The following is a 12,718-nucleotide window of genomic DNA, read 5'->3' on the forward strand; positions in this document are numbered from 1 at the left end:
CTGCAGTGGACTCATGTCTGTGTCTATCCTGCTAGACTTACAGCCTTCTTCCTGTTTAAAGGGAGTTTTTCCTTTCCACTCTCACCAAAGTGCTTGCTCGTAGGGGGTTGTCTGATTGTTGGTTCTTCTGAGGCCATGTCTATGCCCTGTCAACAATGACAAGCTCAGAGGGTAGCAGCTTGTTCTTTAAGGATAAACCACTTATTTTTGTTGGTAAATAGAGGGAAGACCTGACTGTGAAGCAAGCTGCTAGAGGTCTGTGGTTTTTACTGTCTTCAGATCAGTTACTATCTGTGAAACACAGCTAGCATTAACAGGTAAACGAGGTTCAGTGATTTAACATTGTAAGGGATGAGTTTCCGTTTGCCATCTGCCCTTGGTCAACATGTCTGGTGTAAAGGAGATGAAGTATGAAAAAGCTGTTAATAACTCCTGTAGGCAGTTATTAACCCTAGGTACTCATGAACTGACCAGTGCTCCAAAGAAGATAGTTGTAGGTAGTCTCTGTACAAATGATGGTCCACGGCGTCGTTCAACATAGCTGTCATCAAGTGCCAAGCTGCTGAAGTTGCGATTCAGTTCAAGTGCCATTGTGTGCCAGCTCCCATCATTGATACGACGACCCGAGATGCCCAGCATGTCAGGGCTGTCATCATTTCCACCAAGGCCACAAGCCAACTGGAACCACAGCTTCCCATCCTCCAACTGCATGGAGACACACACACACACACACACACAGTCTTTGAAACATCAAAGCACATAAATGTAGTGTTACATAAAAAAAAAAAAAACATTCTGCAAAAAATTTAACTGTAAGAAAAAACATAGATGTTGGTGATGACAGCTTCAAGATGCCTCCTGTATCGTGAGAAACTAATCGCATGCATTGCTCAGGTGTGATTTTGGTCCATCCTTCCACACAAATGGTCTTCAAATCCTAAACGCTCTTACTATGAGCACAAGCTTTAGGTCTTTCCATAGATTTTCAGTTGGATTCAGGCCAGATAATTGGCCGGGCCATTCTAGCAGCTTTGTTTTCTTTCTCTGAAACCAATTTTGAGTTTCTTTGGCCGTGTGTTTGGGATCATTGTCTTACTGAAGCGTCTACCATTGTCATCCTGGTACATGGCAGTAAATGTTTTTAAATTAAGAATATCCCTATACATTTTTCCATTCATCCTTTCTTCAATTAAAGAGTGCCAGTACTGTTTGCTAAAAAACAGCCCCATAACATGATATTAACACCTCCAAACTTTAATGTTGATATGGTGCTTTTGATTAATGTGCAGTGCCTTTTGACCTTGTGTGTATTATGGCCTAGTGTGTATTAAGGCATTCAAAGAGTGCCATTTTGGTTTCATTGGACCAGACTGTGAAATCCTCCCAGTATTTCACAGGCTTGCCTAAATTTTGTTCAGCAAACTTTAAATGCCCTTCATTTAAAGTTTAGGCCTATAAAGTGTATGGCCTTGTTTAGAAATTCTGCTGTAATCAATTCCATCAGTATGTTTTCCAACAATAACGTGGCAAAGGTCTTAAGAGAGCTCATTGGTTTTACTCAACATTAGATGCTCTTTGTGTGAAACCTTGGTAATGAGGCACTACTTTTATAGGCCATCAATGAGGACTGAAGCTACTGATATTAATTTGCACTAAGTGGCAGGATTGTTTTCCAGTTATTGATAGATTTCAGCTACTGTCATGACCTTCCATGCATTTTAGCACCTCCCTTTTTTCATCTATTCAATACTCCTTCCCTGTGTAGTTTCTCATTATTACACAAACTAAATTTGTGAACATCTATGGTTTGACTTTGCATGTGTGGATTGGATGGGTTGTATACATAGTGACGAGAAGTAGTAATCTCATAATAATAAGGTAGTATTGATTAATGCAACATGTGAATATTCTTTTTTGAAGGTAAAACTGAAGGTAACACACTATATTTAATGGAGTGGCTTATTATCATTAAACAAGGGTGACAGTTTCTGTATAATAACTTGGAATCAAAGTTGCAAAATGCAAACCTACTATTAAGAGCCTACTAGATTCTTTGTGAGAAGAGTGTCAAGCCCTTCACAGAGACGGGCCCAAATGCCAGACACAGACACACACTGAAGGCCATCACCATGGTAACTCATTGACTTCACTGCTGACAGAAGTGCAAGCCAATGAGAATGAAAGAGTTGATTCATTTGAAAGTTATCATTTCATTGGTTAATCATAATTTCCTCTCTTTCTCTGCCTTTGCTATTGGCTGAGATTTTTTATGTTACCTCACATCACATGCTTATCTCTCTTCCAGTTTAATGGTTATTCACTATATTGCTCAAAGTATTCACTCACCCATCCAAATCATAGATCCAGGTGTTTGAGTTACATTCATGGCCACAGGTGTATACAACCAAGCACCTAGGTATGCAGATTAATTGACAAATTTTTGTGAAATAATGGATCAATAGCGTGCAGAGTTTGCAAACTTTCTGCAGAGCCAATTTCTACAGTCCTCCAAACTTCTTGTGGCCTTCGGATTAGCTCAAGAACAGTGTGTCAAGATCTCCATGGGCTGCATCCAACATTACATCAGATACAGAATCGTTAACGATGCAACCACTAGACCAGGGGTGGGCAATCTCAGTCCACAAGGGCCGGTGTCCCATGTGTCCTCGAACCAACACAGCTGATTTAAATGGCTAAATTAGCTCCTCAACATGTCCTGAAGTTCTCCAGAGGCCTGGTAACGAACTAATCATGTGATTCAGGTGTGTTGACCCAAGGTGAGATCTAAAACCTGCAGGGACACCGGCCCTCGAGGACTGAGATTGCCCACCCCTGCACTAGACAGTGGAGAGGTGTTCTTCAGAGTAATGAATCACACTTCACTGTCTGGCAATCAAATGAATGAGTTTGGATTGCCCGGAGAACCGTAATTGTCTGACTGCACTGTGGCAAGTGTAAAGTTTGGGGAGGGATTGTGGTGTGGTGTGGATGTTTTTAAGGGGTTGGGCTCAGTCACTTCGTTTCAGTGAAAAGACCACCTAATGGTTCATACAAAGCCATTTTTAACAATTTCATTCTCCCAACTTTGTGGGAACAGTTTGTCAGTGTGCAGCTATCACATTACTACTACATGTGCCCAGCTACTATATTAGGTACACCTGCATACCTTGCAAATTTATTTGGCATATCTGTGGCTGGCTGTTTTCTGTGGCTGGCTAAATGCATGATCCCTCTGTGTGCCTATTAAAATGGTTGATCACAGTTTTTTTTTTTTTTTTCAGGTTTTGTAGCCTTTACCACTAAAATTTTAGTAGGAAGCCACATACCAAGTCCAGTACTAGCAGCAATCCCACTGCAGTTTGGACTTGACTAATCCAAATACACATGAACCACTGTTCATCTTTAATGGTAATAATGACTCATAACTTCTTAAAGTTTGCTTTAATAGGCTCTCAACATGGAATTAGAAAGAAATATCAGGTTTTGTAGTCCTGTTTCCTGGTTATTACACAGAAACTACCAAATGTTTTTATAGGTCACACCATTCACATATTATAATAATAGTGTAATATGTTAAAGCATCAACCAATATTACCTTATTATTACAAAAATACTACCACAAAGCAGTATAGAAAAATTCTCTATTGTTAGCAAAATATAACTATACTATTGCTAACTGGTTTTGCCCCATACTCATGTTTTTTTCCCCACAATATTAGTTCCTATTTTGGTACAATTATTACCCAGTTACATGAATTTCAATGTAATATTACACAGCTATACCTGTGTGTCAATAATATGTATCAACGGTAGTTGGCTACTACATGGGTATTAATTTGGTAATTAAGTGGTATTAATGTGCTATTTCCATATTATTGCTTTCTTATTTCGACCTTAATTTACCACCTTATTTCTGAGTCATAATTTAAAGCCCTATCACTGAAATATCGACTTATAATATAAACTGCTCCATCATGTTTTGCTGCTTGGTTATTTCATTCATAGATGGATCAGAACTATACTAACATTCACATCAGTTGGGCTATACATTGACATTGTCGTGTTGACTGCAAACTCATGAGGATAAAATGAAGATAAAATAGTCTGTCTTTAACAGTCAGATATTGCATTGGTCTCTAATTAAAAGAATGCAACATTCCTGGTTCAAAGTTGTGTAGCAATCTGTAACCTCAGTTGAACCATTTTGTTTATAATAGAGAGAAGTAGCAGTGGAGATAAAGTTGCTGAGAGTTCTGCAATCCTATGAGCTAGCTGTCGCTCTGGATCAATTGCTAAAGTGTGGTATTAGCACCTAGTAGTCGTACAGGTAGTGCAGGGGTCTTTTGTCCTTATAGTGCGGCTCCGCGTGGTTTGGGAAAATAAATTAGAAGTATTTAGCTGAAGTGTATTTTATTTCTGTTAGTTATTTTTTTAACTTGTAGTTCTAAATTGGAAGATTGTTGTGACATTGTAATATAAAAATAAAATGATATTTTATTATTTTTTCATCGCTCAAAATAAGCGTCACACTCGCGGAAGCCGGTGTACCCGCCGAAACGCCGTGCATTTATCGAGACTTTCAACCCCAGGTAGGCCAGTTATGGATCTTCGGGTCCACATTGTCAGCAGCTATTCTCCACCGTGAGAATGTTAAAAACAAACACCGCTCACGCCTCACAGATGGCAGCTTACAGTCCTGCGTAAAGATGAAAGTACAGCCCCATTGTAAACATATCACGGCAGACCCGACGATGTTTCCATGAACATGCTTTTCAGCATCTCTTTATTGACCAATTTTCACACACTGTTGCTGTACGCATACAGCCGGCTGTAGCTTTTCAGCTCACAGCCCGACATATACCAACAACAGCATAGATAGCACAGACGTTAAGGTGGCGAGTCGTGATTGTGGGTGCTGCTCTGGTGCGTCCGCCTCCCCTGCAGCAGTGCTGCAGACCACACCCGGCCACACACATTAACCAGGTAAAATACATATTTAGGCAGGATTTTGCAAATATTTATTTTTAATTTTTTAGCAGCATAGTGCTTTTTTTCCAATTATTTTTTTAAAAGTCAGGTCAAGGCTCCAAAAGCCCAAAGGCGATATAAGGGTGGCGGCTCACAACAGTTTTTGTTTGCTACATGGATCATTTTAGTTCAGCTGGGTGTCTTTCCTTTTGTTAGATTTCTTTAAGAGTTCAAAATGTCTTAATTACATAAATAAAATGTAATTTTCTCTGTAGCACTTCATGGATTTCATAAGCAACACACCTTAGTTGTTTCACACAAAGCATTAAAGTAAAAAACAATATATACAGTATTATCTTAATTTTAGATGTCAAAAAGTATTTGCGGCTCCCAGTGTTTCTGTTTTATGTGGAAACAGGGTCCAAATGGCTCTTTGGGTCTTAACGGTTGCTGACCCCTGAGGTTGTGACACCATCAGTTGGATTGACCTGCCATTAGAGGTCAAGCCACAAGCTCCTGTAACTCTTTAAGGGTGATGTTTAGATGTTTGAGATGATGCCATAACTTGTGGTGGCATTTGTGATTGATGACTGTTTAGGGTACATTCCAAAGTGGTGCTGTCACAACTTTCTGCTGCATTTCGAAGCAATGCCATGATGCAGCCTTTTGTACCATGAACTGCTACAGATGTTTAGTGATGATACCGTGAGTTGCCATGGCTGTTTGGGAGTGTTTGAGGCTGAAGTCATGATCTAGTGAGTTTTCAGTGTCACTCTGTCTCTGTTAAAACAGAGACAAAGTTTCAGTTTTCAGTAGACTTAAACTGTTCGCCTCTCTTCCGAATACTTCTGAAATATTTGCGGGATGTTTTATGCAAAGTTTTCATATTATATATCCTTAAAAACAGAAGTGAAATTAGCGCTAACAAAAAAACATGCAAAAAGGAAAAAAAGAGTGTAGAGCCACTGTGACGTTGCACACCGCCATCTTCATGTATCTTATCTTACACTCTTGCTCTGCTTTTAGATTGTTTTAAATTTTCATTTATTTAATCAAATAATTAATTAATCTAATGATTTATTCTCTTCAGTTTATTTTTATCTTCTTATTATGACACGTTATTTATTTGGCTTGTCAATCACCTGTGAAACACTTTGACCTGGACTTAACTGCATGACAGGTTCTAAACACAGATAAGATTATAGCAGCTAAGGTAAACATGACAAACATACATTAAAAAATAGCTTAAATAGGTGGAATGGCGTGCTGCTCAGTAAAATAAAATACAATATGAACAGACTTTTTTAAGTTTTAAGTAAAAACAAAACTGAATTTAATACAAAAAAGTAAAATTAGTTTAAATCAATTTGAACAAAAACAAAGTGATAATATGAACAAATAAAACATAAGCATAGGAAAACTCAATTTAAAAGAGTTTACTAAATGTAGTAAGACTAGACTATTTTAACGACTCAAGAGCTCAGTAGCATAAGATTTAGGCTTCTGTTAATGATATGATATGCTATGATATGACATGATGGGTTACTTTTCAACAAATGACTATCAATAAAATGTCCTTTGCAGTGGTGGAAACACTACAGTAATATGTGTGAATGTACCTTAAGCACAGTGCAGGGCTCAGTGTGTGTGTACATGATAATTCCTTGGCTCTGCAGTGTTCTGATCCTCAGGCTCAGTTTCAACTCTGTTTGCAGCTGGCCAGAGAGTCTGTACTTGATGTAGCTGTTACCTGAGAAACTCAAAGATGAATGTCCTGCACCAAAAATAACAACAACAAATGTTAGACATTACTCTAGAGTTACATTACAGTTAGTTTTTACTTGTTGTTCTTGCATTTTTTAGTTTCATGCTGACTTTGGATTGTTTCTCTTTTGCTGACATATGTACCTGCACACTCTCCAAGTTTGCCTTGTGGACACTGGCATGCATAACGCCCTCTATTGGCCTCTATTGAAACACACTGCATGTCTGGTGGACAGGGTTGGTCCTCGCATTGTTCTGACAGGACAGAACAGCTGTCATCTGTCATACATACACACATGCACACAAAACACAGGGACAGAAAGTAAGAAACTATTGAGAAACGATCCCAATGAAACTCACAGTAAGAAACAATAGAAGAAACAAAGACAGCAAGGGGAGTTTAGCAAGTACCCAACTCACTCCACTTAACCTAAGCTGCAGTGCAACTGGATAAAATTACTTTAATTTACTTTACCAGTCACAAAGTGCTATACACAAAAAAGGTATCTTACATGTAGTCTAAGGCAAGACTGCAAAGAAAAACAATTCTGATTTACCATTGCATGTACAGCGTGAGGTCCGGTGAAAGCGAGGTGAGACAAAGCTGACCCGTGGGTTACTATATGTAGCGAGATTGTGTGAATCCAAGACAATGCTCTGTTCGCACTGAGCCCCACGACAGTCTAATCCAGAACAGTTCTTATCCAGGATAGCTGATACTCTAAGCACTTCCTCCAGGTTTCGCCGTGATGCACTTAGTTTTTGGGTGAGGTAGGCTGCCTTATAGTATCCACCACCTGCTTTTTCCATGGTGATGAGCATATCCAGCTGTTGCGTCCCTCCAACTGGCTGCAAACTTAGCAAATGCAGTGAGTCCTGCTGTTGAGTAGCAGCACACTGCTGGAGCACATTTAACATGCTTTTCAAGTACAACGCCACAAAGTCTTGTGGTGCCACTCTCTCAAAACGCACTGTCACTGCTTCACGCAACATGTCTGGTGTTGCCTGCTCCACATGCACACTTACGGGTACAGGAACAGCAAAGCGGCCATCACTGACACTAGCATTAAGAAAGTACCTGCCTGCATCCAAACCACCCAGGGCTATGATCTTTCCATCATGAGGACTAATCTTAAAGAGACTACGTTGAGCTGAAGGAGCGTGACCAAAAGTCAAAACATCATAAGGGTCAGCATCGGTGGCATGTAGCTGACCAATCACACCACCAGGAAATTCATCCTCCATAGTAACAATATGAATGTCCAGTGGTACTGCTACTGGTCGATGGAGGCTCTCCTCAATCACCCTGATTGTGAGTATGGAGGAGGATGACAAAGGAGGCTTCCCCGAATCTGTCACCTGCAGGAAAAGTCAGATCAGAAGTCAGAAGTAGAAAAACAACCAATGAAAAATATTAAAAGTATAAACTAGATTAAAAGATATTTGAAATATGCAACCTTTCTTTTACTTTAGCTTTTTTAAATGAGGATATTTCAAAAATATATTTTTTGACATTTCTACCTTTTTAACAATAGCAGTAGACATATAGACAAAAGACAGAAAAGGCTATCAAAATAATTCACCACTAGAATGTACCTCAGCCAACAGGCTCTAATATTTTAAATACCATTTCGACAAACATGAATATATACCATTTTAATTGCTGCTTTAATTTTTTTTTTTTTAGCAAGGTACAACATTTTTTTAAACTGAAGAATGTAGAACTTGCTGAGCAGCAGGCATTGTGGCCAAATTGTGACACAGCAATGGTAGATACATGCTTCGCTAAAGTTTGCTGAACTTAAAACCAGTGTTGGGCAAGTTACTTTGAAAAAGTAATTAATTACAGTTACTAGTTACTTCTTCAAAAAAAGTAACTGAGTTACAATATTCTAAAAGTAATTAATTACTTGAAAATAACTATTGCGTTACTTTAAATAAAATGTTTAACCCTCTGGGGTCCAGGGTATAATTGCCCATTTTTAACTGCTTTTGATTTTCCCTCTACATTTCACCTTTAAAAGCTTTGCCTTGTTTGGTATCATCCTTTTCAGCACGACCTAACGTGTCTGAATTTACAGTTATGTTTTCATTTTGACATGCTGTACTAACACAATTGATCTAAAATCAGACAAAAAACATAAAATCCGAGTAGAAAAAGTTATATATTTTTTTCTCATATTTTTATTGAGAGACAAGTGTACAGTGGTTTACAATGACAATACAATCTGTTCCCCTCACATATTTTTTAGTTTTTCTTACATGAACAGATACGATAACACACACACACACACAGGCACACCCACACACACGCTTAAATAAACAAACAAAACAAAACCTAATAAGAAACCCAAAACAAACACAAACAACAAACCCCAAAACACACACACACACAAAAAAAAGGGGGGGGGGGGGGGGGGGGAAGAGATATGATATTAATCAGCTGGTAGAGCATGTAATGACTTGCAATAGTCTACGAAGGGGCCCCAGATACGATAAAATTCTCTGTATTTGCCCTTCGCCACAAGGCCTATCTTTTGCAATTTAAGAAATGACATCACATCTCTAAACCAAAAAGAAACTGAAGGTGGCTTTGAAGATTTCCAAAGGAGTAAGATGCAACGTCTAGCGTCCAAAAGTCCAACGTCCAAAAGTGATGTAAAGGCTAAAATTTTGAAGTGTGTAGGGTCGGTTAGACCAGTGTTGACTGGAAGCCCAAAAACAGCTAGAAAAGGGTCCATGCAGATTTGGGTCCCAAGAGCCTTGGAAAGAATAACTGAATACTGACTCCAGAAGCCATGGAGTCTTGGGCACAGAAAGAACATATGGCCTAGGTCACATGGGGTGGCATGACATCTCTCACACTGATCCATCACTTGTGGGTAAATCTCAGACAGACGAGACTTTGAATAGTAAACCCTGTACAACACCTTGAACTGGATAAGTTGTAACCTGGCACAGGACGTACTATAACGGACATTGGATACTGCCTTCTCCCATTGCTAATCCGAAAAAATTACTCCTAACCCCCGCTCCCAAGCCCCCCTAATTTTAGCAACTGAATGGACATTTAAATCCATAAGTTGTTTATATATTAAAGATATAATTGACTTCTTATTGGGTTTAAGGGATAAGAATTCCTCCCACGGTTGGACATTTGGAAGAAGAGGGTAGGAGGGGAAGAGAGCAGAAGTGAAAATAACGGAATAGATTGGTAGCCGGAAGATTTGTTTCTGAACACAGGTCTAAAAAAGTTAAGAAAGTACCATCTTTATAGAGATCCTTAAATGTATTAATACCATGACGCTTCCACTGTACATAGGTACCATCAATGAGGCCAGGAGTAAACAGATGGTTCTGCGTGATGGGCATGTGTACTGACGCAGAGATGTACTTAAAATGACTCCTGAATTGTGACCAGACCCTTAGACTAGACTGTACCACGGGATTTTGGGTGAAATGAGAAGGCTTAAGTGGTAGTGGAGAGAACAATAAAGCTTCTAAGGATGAGGAAGTGCACGACAGGCGTTCCAGTTTGCACCACAGCAGTTCTTGAGATTCAAGCCAATGGGTCAATTTGTGAACATGAGAGGACCAATAGTAAAATAAAAAGTTAGGCAAGACCACCATCAAATGTCAGTCTCTGTATTAATGATTTCCTCACCCTGGGGTGTTTCCCTCCCCACAAAAACGATGTAACTAGCTGGTCTAACTTTTTGAAAAAAGCTTTAGGTAAAAATATAGGAATACTCTGAAATAACAATCGAGGCAAAATGTTCATCTTTACAGCATTGATCCGACCAATTAGGGACAAAGGTAGCGATTTCCATCTCTGAAAATCCGATTGAATTTGAGTCATTAAAGGGGAGAAATTGGAAGAGTACAGAGAAGACAAAGTACGAGTCACGTTAACTCCCAAATACTTAAAGCCGGCAGGGCTAAGTCTAAAAGGAATGTCAGATTGTTTAAGTGTAAGACTAAAAGAATTTATGGGGAAACATTCACTTTTAAGAAGATTTATTTTGTAACCTGACAGAGAGCCGAACTTGTTTAATAGAGACACAATCGATGGTATACTAGATAAGGGATCAGAAACATATAGAAGCAGGTCATCTGCATATAAAGACAATTTTACGTCAAGGCCTGACCGGGAAATACCACGAAAATGAGGAAGAGCCTTCAAAGCTATAGATAGGGGTTCAATTACAATAGCAAAAAGTAGGGGGGACAGGGGGCAACCCTGTCTCGTGCCGCGTGACAATGAGAAGTAGCCAGAGGAAACACCATTCGTATAGACACTGGCTTGGGGTGCCTTGTACAACAGTCGAATCCATGAAATGAATCTGTCCTTGAAACCAAATCTTTGCAAGACCGCAAAGAGAAAGCTCCACTCCACACGATCGAAAGCTTTCTCAGCATCAAGTGAGATAACTACTTCTGAATTAGTGGTCGAGTGTTGGGAAAGAATGACATTCAAAAGCGTGCGGACATTAAAGAACAGCTGGCGGCCTTTAATAAAGCCATTCTGTTCATCTGAAATAATAGTAGGAAGAACCTTTTCAAGGCGAATTGCTAAAATTTTAGCCAAGACTTTAACATCAACATTCAGCAGTGAAATAGGCCTATACGAGGTGCAAGACGTAGGATCCTTACCCTTCTTTAAGAGAACAGTAATTAGTGCTTGAGACAATGTAGGGGGCAATAGACCACGTTCAAAAGATTCATTATACACTGAAAGAAGTAGTGGGGCTAACTTGTCTACAAATGTTTTTAAAAATTCAACTGAAAACCCATCAGGTCCTGGTGCCTTACTATTGTGCATGGTCTTGATTGCATGCACAATTTCATCCAACCTAAAAGGGGCATCTAATTGTTCAGCTATAACAGGATCGACAGTGGGCATTATAAGACCGTTAAAAAAGGAATCCATCTCAGAGCCGTCAGCAGCAGATTCAGATTCATATAGGGAGGAATAATACGTCTTAAACACCTCGTTGACTTCCTTTGAATCAGAGACCAAGTTGCCTGCCGCATCTTTAATGTGAGAAATTAATCGAGAAGAGGCCTGACGTTTTAACTGATGGGCCAAAAGCCTTCTGGGCTTATCACCATGTTCATAATAAGTCGCACGCGCACGAAGTAAGAGACGTTCAGCATCTGCCGTAGAAAGTAAATCAAATTCGGTCTGCAAGTCAAGTCGTCTTTTATGCAAATCAGGAGTGGGACTGTCAACAACCTGTCTATCTATGTCACAAGTCAAGTCAAGTGGCTTTGTGGCTTTTAGTGGAATGGGCAGAGAAAGAAATTATTTGCCCACGCACATATGCCTTAAGAGATTCCCAAAGTAATGACCTCGTAACAGTATCGCTGTCGTTAAACACCATAAATTCATCAATTGCGGATTTGATAAAGGTAACAAACCCCTCATCCGAAAGCAACAAAGAGTTAAATCTCCAGGGTGAGGAAAAAGAGGACTGGGCTATGAGCTTGATGTCAACGGTAAGTGGTGCGTGATCGGAAATGACAATAGGATGATATGTAGATGACAGTACTTTTGGAATAAGGGAACCGTCCACAAAAAAATAATCAATCCGCGAAAAGGACTGATGTACCTGAGAAACGAAAGAGTACGCTCTGGTAGTAGGGTTAGAAAACCTCCAGGGATCTACAAAACCATTCTGAGACATAAACTCTGAAATAGACTTGGACATAGAGGATTGGGTCAGGGTCCGAGGATTCGAGCGATCTAAGGCAGGATCAATAACACAGTTTAAGTCACCACCCAATATCAAAAGATGAGTATCAAGGGAAGGGAGACTACTCAAAAGTGCATCTGTAAAACCTGGATTATCAAAATTTGGCGCATACACATTGACTAAGAGGACGGGTACATTGTACATGGTGCCTACAACAACCAAATATCTCCCGTTTTTGTCAGCTTTAATCTCAGAGGCTGTAAACTGTACCCTTCTGTTTATTAAGATCG

At 39.5% G+C, this 12,718-nt stretch overlaps 1 protein-coding gene across 6 annotated transcripts in view; it reads right to left on the reverse strand.

Moving 5' to 3' along the window:
- The window catches only part of fat3a (FAT atypical cadherin 3a), a 176,971-nt gene that overhangs the window by 14,926 nt on the left and 149,327 nt on the right, over positions 1 to 12,718 (reverse strand). For all 6 annotated transcript variants that reach the window (XM_026192656.1, XM_026192658.1, XM_026192655.1 and 3 more), the window contains 4 exons: positions 7,290 to 8,091; positions 6,877 to 7,011; positions 6,588 to 6,742; positions 472 to 705 (listed from right to left, as the gene is read on the reverse strand). In XM_026192656.1, coding sequence (XP_026048441.1) covers positions 472 to 705; positions 6,588 to 6,742; positions 6,877 to 7,011; positions 7,290 to 8,091 — 1,326 coding nt within the window. The remainder of the gene's footprint in view (positions 1 to 471; positions 706 to 6,587; positions 6,743 to 6,876; positions 7,012 to 7,289; positions 8,092 to 12,718) is intronic.

The sequence above is a fragment of the Astatotilapia calliptera genome, chromosome 14 (genome assembly GCF_900246225.1).
Source record: "Astatotilapia calliptera chromosome 14, fAstCal1.2, whole genome shotgun sequence".
In the NCBI taxonomy this organism is placed as follows: Eukaryota; Metazoa; Chordata; class Actinopteri; order Cichliformes; family Cichlidae; genus Astatotilapia; species Astatotilapia calliptera.